Below are 22,898 nucleotides of genomic sequence, written 5' to 3'. Positions count from 1 at the left end.
GTGATTTACTGTCTATTGGGTTTGGATTCTAAAGATCCACCTGTTTTGGCAAGAAATCACATTTCTGTTAGGAAAACCATTAGAATATCTATTTGAGTAAAAGAGACAGAATTCAAAGAGCATCAGAGTTGGAAAACAAGAAGCTCAAAGAGCAGATGTAAAGAATAACAGTTGTACATTTTATTTATTGCTAACCAGTATGTATCATTGTGTGTGAATAGTTATTTCCCCTGTTCTGTTTTGGCCTTTTCATCAATTTGATCAAAGTACTTTTAATTATAGACAAAGATAGTATCAAATATCAAAACCAACATTGGCTCTATGTGCAAAAGTAGATTGCAAAAGTTGCTCCATTTGTTAAAAAAAGTAATTAATGGTGATTACCAACACTTTTTACAATCGTGAATTCAAATTGTCTTGCCTCACCTAAAACTGATTATCGTCATATGTAGGACGAAAAGTAATCCAAACAGAACCTGTCTAACAAGATGAAGTAAACTTAAAGACCTCAAAAAGTAAGACTGTCTGGGGCTGCTTTGCTGCTTCAGGACTTGAGCAATTTGCCATACTTAATGGGATGTTGAGGAAAATCTCCTTTCTACCACAAAATTCTGAAAATAATTCTGCAAAGTAAAAGTTGCCACAAAATTTCTCAAGTGATGTAAAAGACTTACTGTCAGTTAACACAAACCCATGACGGCAGAAAGGTCACGCAACCAAATTAAAGTCTTCCTTTTCTATTAACTCAGTTGATCTTTGACTGATATTAAAATGTGTTTGATCTGAAGAAGCAAGTGTGACAAAAAAAAAAAAAAAAAATAGAACAAACCTTTAATAGGATGGATACTTTTTCATAGCAATCTCATCACTGCCATGATCCGCTTGTCGTATGAGACTTTGACGTCACCCTCACTCAATTTGCTTTTGTTGCATACCTTAGCAGATATTTGCATTTTTCTCCAGAGTTGATGGACGCCCATCAACTCTGCACCTGTAAGACAGTAAATCCCACGAGAGCAGTATTAATCCTCACTAAATCTTTGAGCTGCATGCAACCTACACCGGACTGGAGGTCTTATCAGTCAGGGTAATGGAAAACCAGTGTGTGTATTCAAGAAGGACTTGGCCCAGTGCACATTTACAAAGCAGCAATTAATGCTCTTGTGTTAACAATGACATTTCATACGCTAATCATTTATTAACTAATGAACAGATTTATGCTAAATGAATGTGATGAGATGCTGATGCTGTGTGCCAATACCTGTTTGAGAATAATCTTTCGTTCTTCAGCTCATCCTGTTTTCTTCTTGTATTTTGCTTCAGACACCAACAGCATTCATCTTCATTTTAAATGTACATCCATCCAGGTATCCAGGTGGATCTAATGTCATGTTTTCTCACACTGAATTGTGATTGAAAGAGAAGGTGAAAGATCAGCTCTATACCCTCATGCCTCCTGCAGTAGAGGCCTGAACGGTGCAAAATAACAGCATTTTTTCAAAGTTGTCTTTGTATTTGAACACAATTGACAGGTGTAAAATTTTGCTGTCTTACATTAATGATGTTATGAGTACATAACTAATACTAAAGAAAGCAGCAGCAGTTATATTTGTGTATTTTGGAGCAATCTAACCTTCACCATCAAGCTGGATTTTGACGAGATTAATTTATCCTGTCAAAAATTTAACAGAGTTAATTAGGTTATCTTTATTTAGCTCTTTTTTGGAACTTTTGCTTAACAACTGACTTGATGTCTTCTTTGTTTCATCACTAATAATAGGTCTAATGGATAGGCTGGTTTATTGCTGGCATGAAGCTAAAATCTTAAAAACATCTGTTGAAGATGCTCTGTTACATGTAAACTATAGTTAATTTTTTTGAGAAGCAAATTAAAGTTTCTAAATGTCTGGTGAAGCCTGATTAGCCATGACTTTGATCTTCCATTCCATAATTTCACTTCATGATCCTCATTTAAACTCTTAATTGCTGATCATTTACTTTTCTAAGATTACATAATTAATTTTAGATCTATGTCTGACATATGCTTTAAAAAAAACCAAGCTGTTTTTATTTCCTGTGTGTTACAGGACACAACACATTACACCAATGTTCAACTAGCACCGGATTTTACTTGAAATTTTGCTGAAGGAACTGTTGTCAAGTTTCAGTCTTCTGTAGTCCATAGTATAAAGTCCTAGATAAAAGCCTTGCTTGATGCTGTCGACTTTCCCCATGGTTTAATTAAACGTCCCCAGTTTGATCATCCAATTCTCCACAACAGCAGGTGGCTCTTAAAGTCATAATGGACCAGCTAACACACCTTTAATGATATCAGCTCACAGCAACAGTTCTTCCCTGCCTTCTAAGGGAATAATGGAAAATATAAATATTTCCTTGCAAAAGTCTTAAACTCAGCTTGATCCCTATCACATTTTGTCATGTTGTATTTAATGATAGACACAAGACATAACTTTGATGTGGAATTTCACTTTTTGTTTTACTAACATTTTTGTGCAAATATAAGACAGCCTGTAAAGTTGGGAGTGCAGTTGTATTCAGTTCTCTCCTGTTTACCCGCAGATAAAATCCATTACCTTTAGAGGTCAAGTGGATAATGAACAGAGTCCGCTGTGTAATTTATTCTCTGTTCAGCTAATCTGTGAAGGCCTCAGAGTTTTTTTAAATTTTTTTTATAGAACATAAGCGAACAAACTGCATCACAGCAGAAAGCTCAGGGGGAACGTAATGGGAGGGTTAAAGATGTGATAGGTTATAAAACAATATCCCAAGAAGCACTGCTCTGTTTATCATCTAAAAATGGAAAGAGAATGGCACAAACACACATCTATCAGGACATGGCCATCAATCTAAACCTGTGGTGTAAAAGTCCTTCAGGGCTGATGTCTTGAAACTTTTAGATTTGTTCCTGATCCAACACACCTGATTCAAATGGCTGAATTACCTCTTTTCTACGGAGTATGCTAATTATCTGATTATCTGATTCAGGTGTGTTGATTCATATGGGGAGCTAGATGTGGAGAAGGGGTAACATCTAAAAATGATGTAAATTATTAAAAACAATGCCAGTTTTCCTTAATAGTTTGTGCCTAAATGTAATCTGAATTATTTATACAACATTTTCACCAACTGACTCTCATTTAACAGTGAATTTCCCCTGACAAACTTTATCATTTTTCTGCTGACTATCTTCCAGAAGTGAAAATTAGTAGCCGATTGAGTCTATTATTTTTCTCTAGCAACCAAACATTTGGCCAATTACCATCACTGAAATTAAAATCTTTGGAGAGCTAGAAATTTTGCCAAAGTAGGGGAAAGCTTAGACCAGATTCTCAATCTTGAATCACAATGCAGAGGATTTTTCCAGATGGCAGGTAAGCTGCAGCTTCTGTTCCTGTGTGTTTTATTAGTTTTAGCTACAGTAATGCTCTTTTCTGAAAATACTGCTGCTGATCTTTGCTGATAATCAATTATGATTGCTGCTGTGGTTTATATGATACTTCTGATACTCTGGTTAGCACAATGCTAATGCCGCTGTAAATAAATGTTAAGATTTCTTTCTTTTTACAAAAAAAATACTGCTCCTGTTACAGGGGTGGGCACTCCTGGTCCTCGAGGGCCGGTGTCCTGCAACTCTTGGATGTCTCCCTGGTCCAACACACCTGAATCCAACAGCTGAATCTCCTCCTAAGTGCAGTCAAGTTCTCCAGAGTCCTGTTAACGACCTCATTATTTGACTCAGGTGTGTTGAAGTAGAGATGCATCTAAAAGTTGCAGGACACCGGCCCTCGAGGACCAGGAGTGCCCACCCCTGTAGAAGGTTAATGTTTGCTTGACACAATGCTTCCTGGGTCATATGGCCATTCTTAAGTGGTCTTTTGGAGAAGCTCATATCCTGTTTGGTGACTCCGAGGTATGAACATTCATATGTGTCAGATTTTGTTGGATAAATTCAGTGGGGTTGGTGTTGTAATGGAAGGTGATCCTATTAGATGAAACCAAACTAAACTTTTTTTTTTTTTTAAAGAATGCAAAACACTGTGTGACATTTGCAATTACCCTGAATGGCCACCCTTACAGTGAAAAATGGTGGTGAGAGAATCATGCTGTGGGAACGTCATCAGCAGGGACAGATGAGGAATAAAAGAGCGTCCAATATCAGCCCTGTCTAAACTAGTTAGCATTTTATTTCACCTAAAATATAAAGTTTTGTCCTCTTGTGTTTTAATGTTATTCTGAACCTCTTTTAAAACTACTTTCTGTTATAGCTTAAAATATGAAATCGGAGAAAACATGAATCAGAAATGGTAATTAACTTATTGTCCATCCTGATTTCTGCAGCTCCTCCAGAGTTGTCCCTGGCCTTTCACTGCCTCTCTGATTTAAGCTATTTTTGCATATTCTATTAGTAATAGATGTCATTTCTATTATTGTTCAAGGACTATTAACATAAGTGGGAAGGAACAAAGCGCAGAAGAAAAAAGAAAACAACCTCGGATTTTAATTTCAGAGCAGTTCAATAAATGCTCCATGACCATACACGCTCCTTTCCTGTCATCCATAAAGCAGAGCCTGTTTGTATTTAGAGACAGCGGGAAGAGGAGAGTGACGCTCAGGCATTCATCAGCCACATCTCGCAGTGGGAGGGGAGAGGAACTGAAGCCTCGGAGCTCTCCGGTAACAGAGACAGTAGACGGCATTGACTCACGCAGCACGTTGTTGGACTCTTCCAGACCTGCAGCTGAAAACCCGACGGGAGAACGAGTATAGGATAAAGACACAATATGAACTTTTATCCTGTTTTTCTTTCCTTTCGAAGGGGATATTATCTTTAAAATCCTTTCTGGACACCATCATTTTAACTCTGAGCTCTAAACAAAGTAAGAATGTGTTTTAGTTATTCATAAACACCAGATGGCGGTGATTTTAAATGTTATTTGAGAGAGTGTTGGGACGGGAGCAGGTGTTTTTCCCACTCCGTCGCTCAATTACTCCAAAAAAAAAAAAAAAAAAAACTGCAGAAGATTTTTTTTGTTTGTCCTCAATTTTGACAAATTTAATTCGCTCTAGCCGAGCCATTTCATCTCCTATTCTTCTTATTTTTCTTCCACCACCAATCGCCTCCACTTGCTTAAAACCAGCCACCGAGGGGACAAGAGTACAGTCTTCCTGCGGGCGGTCAAAGGAAATCAAAACAATCTGCTGAAGGATGCTACTTCAATAGACAGTCCGAACATCCGCTGTCAATATGTTCAGACGAGGTAAGACGGAGACCATTTGTTTTTCTTGCTTATAAAGGTTTGGCTGTTTGAGTGTGAGCGTGTGGTTTGAGTTTGTTTCTTTTTCGAAATTTCTGTTTATTTATATATTATTATTATTATTATTTAGGTCTCAGCTGAGAGGCAGATGCGTCTTCATTGTGTCTCTAAAACTTAGCCTCCCGCTGTCCTTTATCCGCCCAGGCAGCGTCGGACTGGAAAGGAGATTAAAAATTTATTCACTTCATGTAAAAATTATTCTTAAAATAGCGAATCGCTGCCGCACTGCAGTTTGTTCAGACTTCCCCGCACGAGGGGCAACTGGATCGCTCCTGCGCGCGCCTGCGTGCGTGTTGGAGAGCGTGAGAAAAAGAGCGTAAAGCAGGAGGAAAGTTGAACATCTAGCGTTTGTTGGGGAAGTTTTTAAAGGCTTGTGTGCTACTTTTGGTGTAGGCTCGTGTGCGCGCGCGCGTGGGAATAAATTTGCGTGACAGAAGGAGGCGCTGAGCCCAGCAGCGCGCGGGGATATATTTTGGACTCCTGTCTGCAGTGCGTGTCTGGAGACGGTGGCTTTCCCCCAGGTCCGAGGGCCATGAGAGATTATAAAGCGGAGCGTGGAGATCCGCCCGGAGAAAAGCATAAAACAAGCTGTTTACTTTGCCACGTGGTTGGTTTTTTGGCTGAACAGATATCAAGTTTCCCCACAATGACCTTGCCTCTCCAGGATTTCACAGTAAAAGCTCGAGTCTGTGACAGTGAGGAGGAAAACAGCTCTGTTCTGGAGCCTTGTTCATTTGGCTTAATTCACTTGCAAAAATCATCAGAATCTTTCTAAGCCCAAGCTTGTCTGAGGCTCAAAGGTCAGCTTTGTTTGATTTTCTCATTTCTTTAGCTGTAAAAACAAAAATAAAACAAAATGAAGGAAACAAAACAATAACAACAAAACAAACTATAGTGCATTTTGACATATAGGTCTGCACAATATATTGAAAATTTAACATAATGCAAATATCATTGCACACAAAAGTAATACAATAAATAAGTGGTAATTAATCCATGCTTCCTATACCAGTAATGTTTTTGGTGATGATGCTTTAGCACTGCACTTTTCTTTGGAGAGCAGTAAAATGTTCAGGTAAAATAAGTTAAGAATCACATTATATATATATATTTACAAACAAAGTAACATGGAATAAGTTAGGGGGGCACTGTTGGTCATTCCTCAAGACAAATGTAGCTATTGTATGCCCTATAAGTCACTAAATGACATCATGACCCAATTTGGACGATTGGTCTTTCTTTAGGTGGACACCAACCGGTGGCTCTGCACATAAACAAATGGGACAAGTGGAATAAAATGGGAGCTAACCTATCTCTCCAAGAATAGCCCCATTATTTCTGCTTAGGAATGCTGAAGGATATTACAACTCACCTTGAACAGAAACATTAATAAGGAATGAATAAATAAATTAATAAGTAAGTAAGAGCAGAGCAAAAGGACATTTTTAATCTTTGGTTGTCAAACCAGTTTCAAAATGTATTGACGCAGCCTTGATTCAAAATGACCAAAATTGCAAAAGAATGAAATGGCAAAGTGGAAAAATGTTGATTAGCTGGTCAGAATTATTATTGATTCGTTTATTTTTTTGCAAAGTTAAGCAAATGAATGTTGCAAACAACAATACTCAAAAACTTCATTTAGCCTTGAACAAAAATGTGACAAATGTTCTTCTGGCAGTGTTTCTAAATACAAAACACAGAGACAAAACTAAATTTGTATGCTAAGTGTCAGTACACAGGTTGCATTCACATATCTATTAGGGAAGTGTAAACACAGACCTGACTTCAGTTTTTTATAGTAAAGCTACTATTTAATCCTGTTTTATACATATATAAATATCTAGATAATTGTTATTTTGATATGAAACTCCTTGATGATTATTAAAATCCCAAAGTAAGAGCTCTGTTACATAGAAGTCTAATAACATATTCTGTTTCCTCTGCATTCTAACATCCTAAAAATGCAGAGTAAAAAAAACCAACAACACTTCCCAAACAGGAGCTGATGGCGAGATATGTAAATGAGCCAGCTTGATGCAACAGGCACATCACCACACATCACCTCTTTGAACATGCAATCAAAAACTGCTCAGACTTACTAGTATCCTGTTCAAAACAATGCATCTGTCATTTCTGAAGGCCTGAGGCTCAAACTTGGCACCAACACCAGTCCTGTTGTGGTGATTCGAACCCTGTAGGTCAGTTGAAGCACAGTAGTGAAAGTGCTGCACATAAAAGTAAAACTGGATGTGGGCATACTCGGAAAAATAACAGTGAAAACCCTGACTAACACACAGACATTTTGGAAGGACCTATTTGTGGTGTGGAGTGGTGACTCATCTGACAGTCTTGCCCCCCACCCCTGTCACCCCTCTGAAAGAGAAATAAAATAAATTACATTTGGGGTCTGGTGAAAGGCAACCTGTCAGAGAACTGGTTTGTGATGATTACGTAGGATCTCTGTTCAGTCCTGAGGAGAAAAACATTTTTCATAAGAAATATTGGAAGTCTGTCATTTGTCCTGTCAGAGCAGGGAAACGATACACGCACATCTGTGTACGTCACGATCTCCGGCCTGCTTGTTTGGCGCGAGCCACAAGCGGAGCGACCTCCTCATTAAGAGAGGGACCCGATCGTCTTGACGGGGAGCCGATTTGTGCCGTCATCGTGTGTTTGTGCATAATGGAAAGACAGGCAAGAGTCCCACAACCTTTCTTTTTAATCTTCCTGTAATTTCAGATAGATGGCAGCCACCCACCTACACCCACAGTTAAATCAGCCGCTTGTGAAGAGCTGATGCATTGCTTTGTATCTCCTCCCACAAATATGTTGCTGTCAGTCACAATAATAAAATCGAGAGTAATTGTGCAGTCAGGCTGAAATACAGTTATCTATATCTGTCACTTTTACCTGCAGTATCTCACTGCAGCGAGATTAAACAAGATCCAGAGAGTGAAGAGAAGGGAGGATAAGTGTTTTTTGTAATGAAAACTCCCCCTATCATTCTCCTCTTGTCTGTCTCTCATTTCTATCTCTGTTTCTGTGCTTGGCCAGTTCTCGCTGCCAGCATCACTCGGAGCAAAGAGAGGCCTGGCAGGCTGATTGGCCACTAACTTGGCTGATTTGGGAAGCTCCTGAAGCTTTGCTTCGTAGTTTGTTTGAAGCCAGATCGTTTTCTGTGACTTGACATTGTCTTCATCTTCCTACAATGCTGTTGTTTTACCTGACATACAGTACATGCATAGAGACAATGTTAGAACAAATATGCCCTACGTTTAAGTCAAAGGAAAGACTGTGTGACAATATTTCTCTTTTATTTGGACAGCTTTTTGCCTTTCACCTTTTACTTTAACGTTGTCATTGACGTTTCTGTCTATTTAATAGTAGATTTGTGACTGTTTCTGCTGTTATTTTCCAGCATTACTCAGTCAGGACAAGCACCAGATGTCAAACAAAATGCTCTCATCCTTTGATGGTGAATACTTTGTTCTACAAAGGAGTTAAAAGTTGACTCAGTGGCTGCAAGCTGTCAGCGTCGTGTAGCTGAAATTCTCACTCCTCCACAACTTCTTAATGTCTTCCTCACACCGGATTGAGATTTCATTACGATGTCAAAAGTCAACCAGGATGTGGTCAATCTTGGTCTTCAGGAAGGCATCCTCTGTCAGTTGTTTTGGGGGTCCCTCATTCTCAAAGTTTTAATTTTGACTTAGTTTTGAATGTTTACAAATGCCCTTTCTTTGCCATGTGGCAGAGTTACAGGATCGGTTGTTGGACGAAAAATGTTTAGTCTTTCAGTCTGATCACTTTAAAAACACACAGATTTTGAGCCTTGTCTGCCCAAAGTGCTACTTACTATACTTAAATTCATATGGCACAGGCATTTCCACTATATAATGTATATTCCATAACTGTGAAAAGGTGCAAGAAAACATTATATGGTCATATATTCAGAACTAATAATTGTCATGATGGCCTTTATGCTCACGAATGTTTCCAAGGATTTCTGCTTCCCAGATTTGCTGAAAATGGTAATAGAAGTCATGGAGATTGTTGGATTATTGAAGAGACTGAACTTTAGTGTGAAGGGGAGCTAAGCTGGAATTAGGCTGTGTTAATGCAACACTATTTACTCCTGCTAACCAATACAACATTAGTTTCAGCTGCCTAGGGAACATTGTTCAGGAAGACTTTTCATTTGCTGTGACTGAACGTTGCAAACCTGAAAAATATTAGCTGGTACTACATCAAACAAGTTTTATTTGTTGAGCATTTGTGGAACTGTGCTGTTACAGTTGTTTATTTTTCCAAGACTAATTTAAGATTTCTTTTACTTAGACAATTGCACTGCTGGACCGTAGCTATGCAGTCATGGTCCAGCAGTTGCCAGTTGACTGGCAACTGTCTTGAGTGCTCTTCTGTGTGTTTTTTTTTTTCTTCCTTGTGAATAATCCATTTTGCTGCTGAATGGCAGACTCTAAATTGTTTTAAAATGTCCTTTTTACCCTCTCCAGATTGATAGGCAGCGACTCCCACTTCCATAAGATCTGTTACTGATGCGTTTCCTCCTAGGGCATTGTGTTTACACACCTGAACACTCCTGAGTTGCAAACTGGCAAAACTTCTGCGTTTAAAGAGGCACTCACGCTTGCTGATGATCTGTCAGTCAAGTACACTTACCTGGAAACACTGCCCTGCTCCCTGCCATTTTTCATTCCTCTTGTAGCAGTCAGTGGATACTTTTTTACTTAGAGTCTTTGCACTCTTAAGTTGTTGTTGAATAAATGCGAACACACTTTAGGTATAGGCTTGTATATTTTACAAATAAATAATGTTTTGATGCAAAAAAAAAAATCCTTCCCTTTGAACACGGATTAAAAGTTAAACCTCTTAATCCGTGTTCAATTCAACACAATCCACCAGATTTTGACATCTGATTCAGCAACAAGGCTAACCCAGGCAGCTGAAATCAATAATAGTCACTCATGCTCACTTTAAAAACAATAAATAAATAAACAAATAAGTGTTATTTAGTGTAGCATATTAGTATAATAGCATCTAAGCTGATGTACACAGGTGTACTAATTTTCTTGTTCAGTGAAAAAACAAAAGTTTTTGAAATTTGTTGTGATGATTGAAGTTGTTACCTTCCCTTGCACAAACTCCAAAACACTTAGTTAAGGAATGTAGGTAAGTTTTACTGAGAAAACCATAATATTCCGGTGCGGTAAATAAACGAGGACAGCTATTACTTTTAATTATTTTTGAAACAGTTGAAATATTTGCCCTGCAGAGTTCACATTTGGTGATTATGCAACGTTCAAAGCAGAAAGATTTTTTTGTGTCTTGATGACGTTATGGGTTTGGAAGTAACAATAGGTACTTTAACAGGACTATTGATTGACTGCAGGTCCTGGGGATGGCAGCATATTTTATGACACTGTTTGGTTAATCTTAACAGCCTTGAATATTTGTCTGTGCACTTTGTAAATTTCCAGAGTCCAGAATGCATTATTTGCCAATGGATCTAGAGAAAACAAATTGTTAAATGAGGGAATGAAAGATCGAAAAATGTAATTATTGCCATATTAATTTTTCCATAGTGACTGAGCTGATTTATGGATATTGGTGTGCAGTGACAACTGAGATAGTGGCACCATTGGGAAGTTTATGTCATGCTGAATCTTCATCCATGTTTATCACTTCTGTGCATTCCAGTGAAGACAGTGGCTCAAAGATGTACAGATGTTGATCCATTTATCCTGTCCATTTCATGGATTATTTGTGTGTCTTCCACAGTTTTTTTGTTTTGTCTTCTAATCCATGCACCTCACGTGAACAAAAACTACAAATGGCATGCGAGGAATTGATGAATGAATCCCTAGAAGATGTGGTGATTTTTAATTTCGGTTATAAAGGTGTTGCAAGGCGAGTTTATTCGTACAGCAGTGCTGTGGAGGAAAATATGGGAACCGAAGTAAATTCCATTAACATGAAAATACATCAAAAGAGTAGAAAAGACTAAGCATTGCATACAATGAAAAAGGTATAGGAGGTTCAGTCAAAACATGCAAAAATAGCAAAGACCTTATATAAGTAAAGAAAGTGATGAAGAAATCTTTGATGATGGTAGAAGCATGAATAAGATTTTAAATTTGTCTCCTTTACAACTAGAAAGGATTAGAGTTTCTATGCTTAAATATTGTTTTACTAATAATTGAATCAGTTTTTCTGTATGCTGTGAAAAGATGTTCAATATTTTTTAATTTTAAGAAGTACTTGCTGAAGGCAGAAATAACTATTTATTCATATTTTAGAAGTTTGTTAATGGGTATTATCAATACATTCTGCCACAACCAGCCCATTTAAGGGCATTCATGATCTTGATATGGTCCAAAATGTAACTGAGTTTGACATCCCTCCTCTAGTGGAACCACTTTGGATAAGTTGCCATTGCCTGATTAAGTTTTATGAAAATTATGGCATTACCCCCATCTAATCTGCAGTCAATAAAATCACACATCAGTTCTTCTCTGTTCAAGTTTGACAGGAAGCCCTTTTGAGAGTGTAATAGCTGGTTGAGTCCATATCAGCACCAAAGTTTCTTGCATGTTCTTGAGTTTTTAGCCCTATAAAGTCTAACATATTACTAATCTTTAAGTTTGCATTTGTGGACCAAAAACAATAACGTCTGTTTCTTCTGCATTAAATGATAGGTCTATTAAATCTGTGTGTCTGATACATCCGACACACAGATCATTTAGTGACAGATATGATATGGTATGCTATCATACCATATCATATGTATGCTGCCACCATACATATGATACATATGCTACCAGCATACATATGATAAGTCTTGCTGTGGTTCACTTCCTTGTTAAAGGTAGTGGGAGAACATAGTTGTTGAATAAAATGAAAAACATGGCGTTCCTCGTTTGCATCCCGTGTTGTTATTCTGCCTTTGCCATTCTACTTTCCCCAAAATCTGCAGTATCTAAGAAAGTGGCCACGAGATTACTTTAAGACATGATAATCTGTTGGGAATTGTAGCCCTTTGCTGAAATCCAAGGATCAATATCAATATATACGATGGTAAAACTGGGAGTCAGTGTTCATTACTTTATCTTAGCTTAAGGGCAAGTGACTTTCTCTTGACCCAAATGTGAAAAACGTTTCAGCTGAGCGTAAAACCTTTCATCTGTGATGAACAGGTTCTCCTGATTAAAGCAATTTGACAACAATTGCTTTAATTTCACTTATATTTCTACATCCCACTGCTACATATACATCAATGCATGTGATTGCAATGTGACAGAAGACAAATGTCACATCCTTATTCCTCCCCTCAGTGCTGACAGCTGCATTGGCACGCATACATTTTGCCTGCAGGCCATTGTCAAATCCAGACTCAAACAGGCTGCTGTTGCTTTTTTGCGTCGCCCTGAGTGTGTTTACTAGCGTCTGTGATCGCCCCGCTGGATGATAATAACATATGGATTTGTGACAGAGTATTTATGCGGGTCATAAAACACCAAATGGTGGAGTAATTGAGTGCTGAGATTGATCCAAATTTGCTTCTGCAGTACCAACATCTCGAGGCCGTAGACAGATTTTAGGAATCAGGGCATAATATGGGAAATATGGTGCTTTGGTAGTATATAAATCAGCAAGAAAATATCATATTGGAGAGCTAAATTATGCTTGATTTGATAAGTGACATGGAATTCAGATGATAATCAGTTACCTCTAACGCAAGTCACATTGGGGAAGAGGATGCAACGCATCGCCACACACACAGCGAGCGCTCTGTGTGTCAGCTGTGCATATCAATGACCTTTGCAGCCACTCCTCCTGCTTCATTTCAAGGTTACTCACAGACTCGTTCTGTGTTCTGTCTACTGTGTCCTCAGGTCAGGACGCTTTGCCTTCTCAATCCTGTTTTATTTTTTTCTTCTTTTAGCTACAAGACCAGTTTCTATTTTGCATGTACAAGTGATCCACCACTTGTGAAAATTAATTACTGCGAGTTACGCGTTGCAGCTCCGAGCTGCTAAACCGGTGATCGCTCACAAACACGCCGTGGAAGAAAATTAATTAGCAGAAACTGTTTTGATGCTAAATAAACAAACAGAAACTGACATAAATTATGTTGTTTAGAGCTTGAAATGAAATTTTCTTATCGTCCTAAGGTGTTGTATTACTTCTATTAAAAAAAAGAAAAGAAAAATGTATCAACTTCATTTTTAACACAGTTCAAATCTGAGGGCTTTTATGTGAAATGTATTAATTTGTTCTGTAATCCAACACATTGGGATTAGATTGTCATTTTATAAATAAATAACAGCAGCGGTCCAAACTTCATGATCCAACTTGAAGTGAGCTGAAGCTTGATTGGTTTTGACACAATTGGGACAATGCTCATTGGACACACTGCATTATGAAGATTAAAGAAACACTATTGTCAATTATTTTATTAGAGCCTGTGTGACCTTTGAATATGTACGAAATACATGTGCTCTTGTGGCAGTCACCTGCAATTTAAGCTTTCTTCTTATTCAGATTTAGTTTATCACTTTCATATCTTTGGTTTCATGGGTAAATTTTATTAAGATACTCGTTTAAAAATAAGTTCTTGGACTGAAACAGTCAGCAGTTATTGATGATTCACAGTTTTGGCACTGCCAAGAACATTTTTAGTTTGAGCTTTTTCAAATTGCTGCAGTCGCCTAAAACACAATGCAAGTCTGACTAACCACTAGCTTCCAAAACTAAGGATAATTTTATATCCAACACGCTCGCAGTGATATGACATCTTTCCACTTCAGGTAGGGGAACTATTACTGATAACTTTGAAGAATTTCTATTTTAAAAAGTACAAACTAAGAGCTTAGTTTAACAAAAAGGGTTTGAAACGCAGATGTGTTGCATTTACAGGTAATTAATGACATAGTAATTGCCTCTAACTTATATAAAAGTTATCTATATGATATTTTATGCATTGCTTGCATAATTTTTGTGGACCTAAATTTTGTTTTAAGTCTAACCTCCAAACAATTTCAGCTTACTTGGTCTGAAATCAGATGAAATGTACAGGTACAAGGGATGTCTCTGAATAGCTGTATCGTTGACTACGGTTCAGTGTTTTGCTCTTAAACATTTTTGTTAGATTTTTTTTATTTTTATCTGTGTTTTGGGGTTTTGTCCTGTTGGCAGACGCACGGCCTGGTACTGAGACCAAACTTTCTAATTCTAGGCAGCATATCTTTCTCCAGACTGCCTCAATAGTTCATCATACTCTGCACAGATTTAAGACAACTGGTGACAGAGCTGCCCCAGAGCATAACCGAGCCTCCTCCATGTTTCACAGTAGGGATAATGTTATTTGCATCTGTGAACTGAGCTTAGGCTGAGAACTGATTTGCCTTGCCAAAAATGAAACCCAGTTTTGCCTTATTTCATCTTTCTCCATGAAACTTTGTGGCTTGTTTCTATGCACCGGGACAAATTCCAGTCTCACTTTTTTATAATTTCATTTCAACAGAGGTGTGCTACTTGGCCGTCCACTTTGGCTCAAACGTTGACGAATGGTGCAATCTGACTGATGTACCGTCAATTTGGAGTTCACCTTCAATTTATTTGGAGGTTGTTCTGGGCTCTTTAGCTACCAATCATATTATCCTTCATTTCAAGTTGTCTTTAATTTTTCTCCCACAGTCATGGAGGTTGTAGATTTTACAGCTGCACATATTCAGAAGTTAACATACTTCTCTAGAATTGTCTTTCTATTCAGCTGGGACAACTCTCTCCTTTGCTTCCTATGGTCCATGTTCGGTGTTGTACACAGCATGTCACCAAGCAGCACAGTGGCAACTTTCACCTTTTAAATAGGCAGACTAAATGATTACATTGCCCTACAGTCAGATTATGTTCAATCTTTTCTAGAGATAACACTATTTTTATACAGGCGTTTTTCTTTAGTGTATTTTTTAAATTATTCTTTTAACCACTTTTCTAATTTTCATTGGTTAATTATCAGCAAATTTTTATTTCTTACTTTTCAGTTTCAAGTTATTTTAGCAAAGATTTGGGCTTTTCGAGCATCAAATGAAGGGTACCAACTACAGTATTTTGTCCATGTGTGTAACTCGTACCAACAACTGTTTACATGATCATAAAATGATAAGATCACCTAAAGTAGTGATTTGAACCTTTGTTGTTGTGAATGTAGTTTTATTAATACTAACAAAAAAAATAAAATTTGAAATTGGTACATCACACAAATAGAAGGAGCTGTTGAAAACAATGTACTCTATTTCTCTTATAACACTACACATGATACTTGCCAAATTGCTGCAGTGAAGCTGTTCCTTTTTTTTTTTCATTTAAAAAATGTTTAGCTAATTTGAGTACTCTTCAGGTGCTGGCTGTGAAGCCAGTAGGAAAGTCCTGTGTGAATAAAGTGCCCAATCAAAGTAGACATCTCTCCCATCGGGAACATTTCTGATTGCAGGTTCACTTAGCAACAGCTGGGGCAGTTTGTGCATTTTAACGAAGCGGGGTGTGTGTGTGTGTATGTGTGGGGGTGTGTGTGAGGGAGAGGGAGAGGGTGTGGCCGCATACGTGTCGACAGTTGTCGATGAAAAGGATACAAATGTACTAGATTACATACTGTTGCCAGAACATAATGTGCATTTGTTTGTGTGCCTCAGGGATCATTAGGGTAAATGTCAGGGCTGCTGTATCTGAGAGGAGCTGCACTTTAGACCAAGCAGATGCTGTTACAGGGATGCAGGACAAAAAACGGGAGGGAACCAGCCTAAGAAAGAGACAGGAAACAGTCGCAGGAAGGAAATGAGTGATTATTTGGAGACAGACTTCACCTGGGGGGGAAAAGCTCTGCACTCTGTGGAGGCAGAGAGCCAGTGGCAGGTGACTGTAGCAGGGCTGATGGAAGCTGATAGTGTGGGTGTGTGCTTCAATCTCTGCCTCTCAAACTCAGGAACTTTAGTATTTTCTTGTCACCACAGGCGGGAGATGGTTGGATGAAGCAGTCGCTTGCAGCAGCATCCTCATCTTACGATTAAAGAGAATGAGCCTCAGACACTTTTTTCTTTTTGCTGTTTTTTGAGACGTTTTCATCTAAAAGTGACATGAGAGGATATATCTAAATTTTATATCTGTGTTTCAAGTACAGAGAAAGAGTGGCTTAGCTTAGCATTAAGAGCTGGAGGCAGCTTGGCTCTGTTTAAAGTTTAAAAATACTCCTACCCACATCTCAAGCGCCCTGAATAGCAGGTTATGGAAAAGTGCAGTTGTTGTGATTTTCAGAATGTTGATACATTTTTAAAAGCTGAATTAATTTCAGATGATAACTAAAGATTTCACAAATCCAAATATATGTTCAGCATATTTTCTTTTCAATACAGTCACTTGCATACAAGCAAAACCACTGTAAAGTGTTCAATATGACAATACTGGAGATGAAACAATGGGACTAATGCCAATCTTTGTCTGTCACTTCATTTTATTTACTTTTAACAAAACAATAATACATCAAAGATAAACTCACAACAGATCTTTTGATGGATCAGAAAATGAAGTTATTCTAAGATTATTTCAACATGCTGCAAGCCTTCATCGAATTTTTGCTAAACTTGAAAAAGTGCATCAAGCTACATGGTGTCGGTTGGTGTGTTTACAGACTTTAAGTGGTGGGAGTATTCAGGCCAGACCTGCTTAGTCCACTTTAATTGAACTCTAGTTTGTTTGCCTAAAATGTCAGGCTCGTTAGAGGAGGTGTGAGCAAAAAAACGTTCTCTGGTCCGACTAGGAAGCGAACTACAGCAGAGGGCATTCTGGGTAAATGCAACCAACACGAATGTGTGCTAATAGGGGAAATGGCTCATGATCAGATGTGGAATGAAGAACATGTAAAAGTTTTCATTCAAATAGATCCTAAAACGGCTCAAATATGATGCCACTCCATTATTTAGTTTACTTTTCCTAATGACGGAAGTTGTCTTGTTCTTCTTCAGAGATTTTTGTTGCTCAAAGAGTTTGATTCATGTGTGAAACCGAACCGCACCAGAAAGGAAAAGAACCTCAGACTTTGCAAAATATCTTACAACTTGATTGGACTAGTCGGTATATCAAATCTCATATGACATATTGGTTGTTTATACAGTAGATTAGCACAAAAGAGAAATGGAAAAATGCCTTTAAAAAAGAAGATTTAAATGGTTAGCATCCATCACCTACACAGGATATATGTGATCACCTCTTCTACCACATCTTCTCCCTTCTGAGGAGGCGCTGGTTCACTCTGTACCTGTTGAATAATTGATAGCTGTTTTGGTTTTCCGATAAGGCGTTTGGGGTCCACAGCTCAGAGCGGTATGGGCTTGCTGCAGCCTCTCCCACTAACCCCGCCCCTCCTTTCCGTCTCCCTCCATTTTCTTTATCTTGTCTTTTTCCTCTCCACATGCCAGTTATTCTGATATGCAGCCCTCACATTTTCTGTAACGCTTTTTTTTTTTTTTTTTTTTGCACAGTTGGGTTGTGGCCAACAGCAGCGGCTCCAGGTTTTATTCGTGATAAAAACTAACAATAATCTTCTTGTCCTGTTTACAAAGAAACATGCAGAACATAAATTAAAGATCCTGAGCATTGCCATGGAAACAGAACTTGTAAATGCAGAAAAAAGTTAAGGCGGGAAGCTGTTTAATATGCCTGCGTAAAAACTGGACTATGATGCAGCAGTCTTACTCTCTTACTACTTACTGTATGTTACGGAGGACCTAAAGTGGCAAAAGAAAATCCTGACAGTGTTGCAAAATCCAACGCGATCGAGAAGGACGTGCAAAATGTTGCAAGTTTAAGGGACTGAAGCAGCAATAATTGGGCGCATCACCCAAAGTAACATTCTTTCTGTGGGAGGTACAAGTATTTAAAAACAAATTCTGTACAATAGAGTGACTGCACTGTAAAAAAAAAACAAACAAACATGGCATTACACTCATCACGTTCATATTGAACAGCAGATTTGTGGAAACACCCTCCATCCCCCTGAAATTTCTCCAAAATGTTTTATTGCTTTTTGGTTTCATGTGTCTATATAAGGTACGAAAGGAGTGGCTGGATTAACAGTTGTAGAAATGTTTAATACCTCTTCAGTCCTTGTTTATTACATTTTTTTAAAATGAAAAATAAAATATTTTAATGAGACAATGAAAATTAGAAATAGAGAATATGACACTACAATGAATCTTCTATTGCTCACTAGCTTTAAAAATAATATACATTATTTGAGACTATTTCTATAAAACAATTTTTAATAATATCAGCTCTGCTCAATTTAAAAACATATTGGTCTAAAGATTTCCAAAGTAAAAGTAAAAAAATGTAAATGAAATTCTAAAATGAGTAAAGTAGTAATTATTTATTATATGTGCTCTTTTCTATTATTGTGCTGTCGAAATGTTGTGCACCCACCAAGTTAAATTTATGAGTGACATTATTTTTATAAGAAAAAGTTAATCATTCTGTATTTTATTTAGCAATACATCCCAAACATTGCACCCAGTACAATGAAACATAAATTAATCACCATCCATGTGCAGAAGCTGCTTGAAACTTCATTTTCCTGTTTTTTTTTTTTTAGTCTATCTTCTGTTTCCCTGCTCCATATTCTCTGCGCTCTGCATGCAGTTGGTTTGTTCTTTGGCTGCTGCCCCAGCATGGAGGGAATTGAGGGAGATGGGTTAAAGAGGGAGAAGAGTTCATCAAACCCTGGACAACAAGTCAATTCTTCCTGATTTAACACATCAATCCCCATCTGTCCCACTTTGTTCCAACACACACCACATTGGCTCCAACTTACACACGTCAGCTTACTCAGATGCTCATTTCAACCCTCTCTCGCCCTCCCATTTTCTGTCTTTCTCTGTACTGCAGTATAGGCAGAGAAGCAGCAGCAGCACTAGCAGGTCTTACATAACTACCTCACTGCATTAACGAGCCCATCTGCTTCTGACTGGTACTTAAAATTACAGTTACTGTGTCCTCTTAATATGTAAGGAAGCACCACTATGACCATTTAAAATGTGCTGAAAGCAACATGAACTGGTAGAAAGGGACTAAATGTCATTTATGTCTTTCCTCTGGAGCAAATTATTCTTAGAGTTGCACCAATCTTATTATTTTTGGTAAAGCTTTATTCTGCCAATTCTGCTGTCCAACATAAAAAAACAGCTTTCAAAATATTTTTCTAGCCTTTCTGGTGTGAGTGGCCATTAATCATTTATATTAGGAGCAGACAGAACGTCACCCATGAAGCTGCTGAAGAAGAAGGTTTTATGAATAAAAAACTAATTACAGACACCTATCTGTTAGTGTGCTAGCTTTCCTAAAAGTCTTCTAGAAGATATTTAACATAATCGTGAAATTAAAAACATCCCATATTTCTAAATCCAGCATGTTTTAGACAGAGGTTGAAAACGCATACGTGTAAAAAAGCAGAGCTGTACTTCTTTTAACCTTCCTTGTTTCTGCTGAAAGTGTTGCTCTTTCACAACCTGAGAAAACTGCAGACATTTCTCAACATGTCTTGACATGTTGTAGAAAATGGTTTCCTTTTGAATAGTTTTTCTTTACTTGAGCTAGGTGATTTAAAAAATAGCTACGTTTACTTTTATTTTTTACCTCTATTAAAAGGTAAATTCTAAATTTAGTAAACCAGCAATATGTTTACAAACTAAATAAATAAAATAAGGTTTCTAGTTCGATTATTCAAGAAAATTTGTGCTTTGCAGAACTTTATGTGCAAGTACATAAACACATTTTTTCCCAGACAAACTAAAGTTAATTTCCACAACTTTTTATATAGAGCCCAAATTTTTAATTAAAAGCTTCTTTCATCCCAAAGCTTTTACGTTCGTAAGCTCATCAGCCCAGCCACACCGACACACTGACGCACAAAATGGTTGGAATTAAAAGGAGTGCTTTGTGGGAGTCTTTGTTTGACAAGTGCTTCAGAGTGACAAGAGGAAGTAAAGATTGAGTGATGTGAAGGAACAGGAAGATGCCGGAACGTGTGAGAAAGCGTTGTTTGTTTGCTGCCACAGCTCGTTTGTGTCTTCAGTCTGAGCCTCATTATAACACTGAGGCATGGTGTACGTGTATGCATTCAGAAGTGTGTGTGTGTGGGTGTGTGTGTGTGTGTGCCGTTGCACACTTAGTCTTACGTAACAATCAGATGTTCATCTGGGAGTATTGTGAAGTAATATTAGGAAGAGAGAGGAACATGACGGAACAAAAGAGTATAGGTGAACTTGGAAGAGATGACGTTATAAATATGTGGTTGCATTAATATTTGAGTAGATCAGTCTCATATGATATATAATGCCTCAAAAAAAGGTGAAGTTCGATGAGGCATTACTTCACTTGACTGTTTATATTTCTACACTGACTTAGCCAATTTTCACTGTACAGTTTGCAAATTCACAACTGATTTGTACATGATGCATTGAAGGCACCAGCTTTAATCATCAAGTGTGATCCCTTTTTTATACAAAGAGCTTTGTCTACATGTCCAAAATCATTCCAATGGTGGATTGCGGCCTTGAATGAAATGCCTCCTTTATGGCATGTTTACTGTTGTAAACTACGTTTCCTCTTGAATTATGGCGATCTTATTAGAGGCTGATCATCACTCACAGCTACACTCCATGCTGAGAGAGACAACATTTGATATAGAGAGCTTTAAATAAAACTGCCAACATGGTGTGGCCATTGCTGATGGAGCTGTTTTTTCTTTTTTTTTCTTTTTGGGGGTTTGGGGTGCTGTTGCCAAATGTAAGAGAGGCGTTTATGGATTATTTATGAATGCTTCACACGCTGTCTCAAACACACACTCACTCTTGCTACTGCACACACTGTAAAACCATGAAATGCAATGAAGGTTTGCTGTTCCACATTCTCGCCAACTTGGCTGAGATTTAACAACAAAAGTAACCTCTTTCTGTCACATAGTGAACTTTATTATAAGGAAGAGTTTCCTATCACTCCATTGCTGTTTTACACTAATCAAAAAGAGACAGAAAAGTGTTGCTCTAGTTTATTCAACTCTTGGAGGTTTGAGAAAATTAATAAAAAAGTTAAAACAACTTACTACTGTAAGTTTATCTTTCACAAATTTAGGTTCAAAATCTAAAGCTTGCAAAATTTATTTGACTTAAAGAGCAGAAGATAGTAGACACAACTGAATGCGGCGCAAAGTTACATTTACCTTTTTGCATTTTGATAGTTCTGCTCATGAATATCAAACCACATAACTCACACTGTACCTGTAAATGTAAGCGACATTTTGAGTGGTCCTATAAAACAAATTTACATCTTGTCTTCACGTCAGGATCTTGGGAAATCTGATGACAACGCGGCAGAATAAAGTACACCAGCAGACAGTTGTAGGCCGGATGAAGACATCCACATTCCCTCCTCCTCTTCTTCTCCTCCTTCTTAACTAATACTGTCTTAATCTCCTTAAGCCGTCAACATGACCTAGAAGTAATGATGGGCAAGTGAGAGGAGAAGCTAGAAAAACTCCTGCCAAGAACATGGAAGCTTAGCACAGTTCATCAAGCTCTTCATGGAGTTAGGAGGGCACCGTCCGGGCTCGGTTTAACTGCGGCCATTAGGAAGGTCCAAACTTTGGTTGTTTTCTGTTCACGCTCGACTCAGTCTAACCTTTCAAGTCGAACATGTGACCGCCACATGAACCACCGTGGACCAGACCTTTTCTCCAGATGCAATGTCACAGTTGGCCTCTCTAGCCAAACAGTTAATGTCAGTGAGCGACGTGAAATGATGCAAGTCAAATCCCTGGGCGACGAGATCTGCAGAAACACTCAGTCTTTACACTATTTTAATTATATACTCACCTAAAATAAAATTCTAACACAAAATTAATGATAAACTGTTTCCCTAAAAGCTTTTATGACCGAACTTGTTGTAAGGATACAGCGCTACTGCCCTTAGGATCTGGCAATGACAGAACTACACAGCTGTCCTGAAGATGGGCCGCCTGCCCAGCTGCACCAGCTGTGCCTGTCCAACCATCGCTTAATCACCCGAAAAGGAAGAAAAAATGGGGGCTGGAAAGGGCGGAGGGTGGGGCGTAAGGATACAGAATATAAAAAGAGAAGGCTTGTGCCAAAAGTGGGAGGAAAAAACGGGTATAAAGTGCTGAAAACGATGGAGGGCGATGATAGTGACGCATTTAAGAACTGGATGGTTGATAAAACAAAGAAGTAAGTGGAGGAAATGTCCAGAAAGATGAAGACGGGGTATAAAGGTCAGAGTTTCAAACAAACGGGTGGTGGCGGTGAGGCTGATAACTCGAGGAGAAGCGATTTGTAAAAAAGGAAATAGAGCAGCTTGAGGTGAAGGAAAAATGGCCCGTTCTGAAGAATGATGAAAGGCACAGAGGGTGCTGTGTGAAAGAGATGGACTGAGTGGGAGGGGAGGATGAAGTCAAGCATGTTTCAGGTCGATTTCTGTGCT

At 38.2% G+C, this 22,898-nt stretch overlaps 1 protein-coding gene across 1 annotated transcript in view; it reads left to right on the top strand.

Annotated features, from left to right (window-relative positions):
- Window positions 1–3,343: 3,343 nt before the first annotated feature.
- LOC102216533 (reticulon-4 receptor-like 1) overlaps window positions 3,344–22,898 on the top strand; it is a 100,515-nt gene continuing 80,960 nt past the window's right edge. Inside the window, exons 1-3 of the mRNA XM_023341793.1 lie at window positions 3,344–3,392; window positions 4,605–4,898; window positions 5,160–5,279. Of these exons, the coding sequence (XP_023197561.1) occupies window positions 5,267–5,279 (13 nt within the window). The 5' untranslated portion in view covers window positions 3,344–3,392; window positions 4,605–4,898; window positions 5,160–5,266. The remainder of the gene's footprint in view (window positions 3,393–4,604; window positions 4,899–5,159; window positions 5,280–22,898) is intronic.

Source organism: Xiphophorus maculatus, chromosome 11 (genome assembly GCF_002775205.1).
Source record: "Xiphophorus maculatus strain JP 163 A chromosome 11, X_maculatus-5.0-male, whole genome shotgun sequence".
Taxonomy (NCBI): Eukaryota; Metazoa; Chordata; class Actinopteri; order Cyprinodontiformes; family Poeciliidae; genus Xiphophorus; species Xiphophorus maculatus.
The sequence above is the reverse complement of the archived record's forward strand: the minus strand, read 5'-3'. Positions and strand labels throughout refer to the sequence as shown.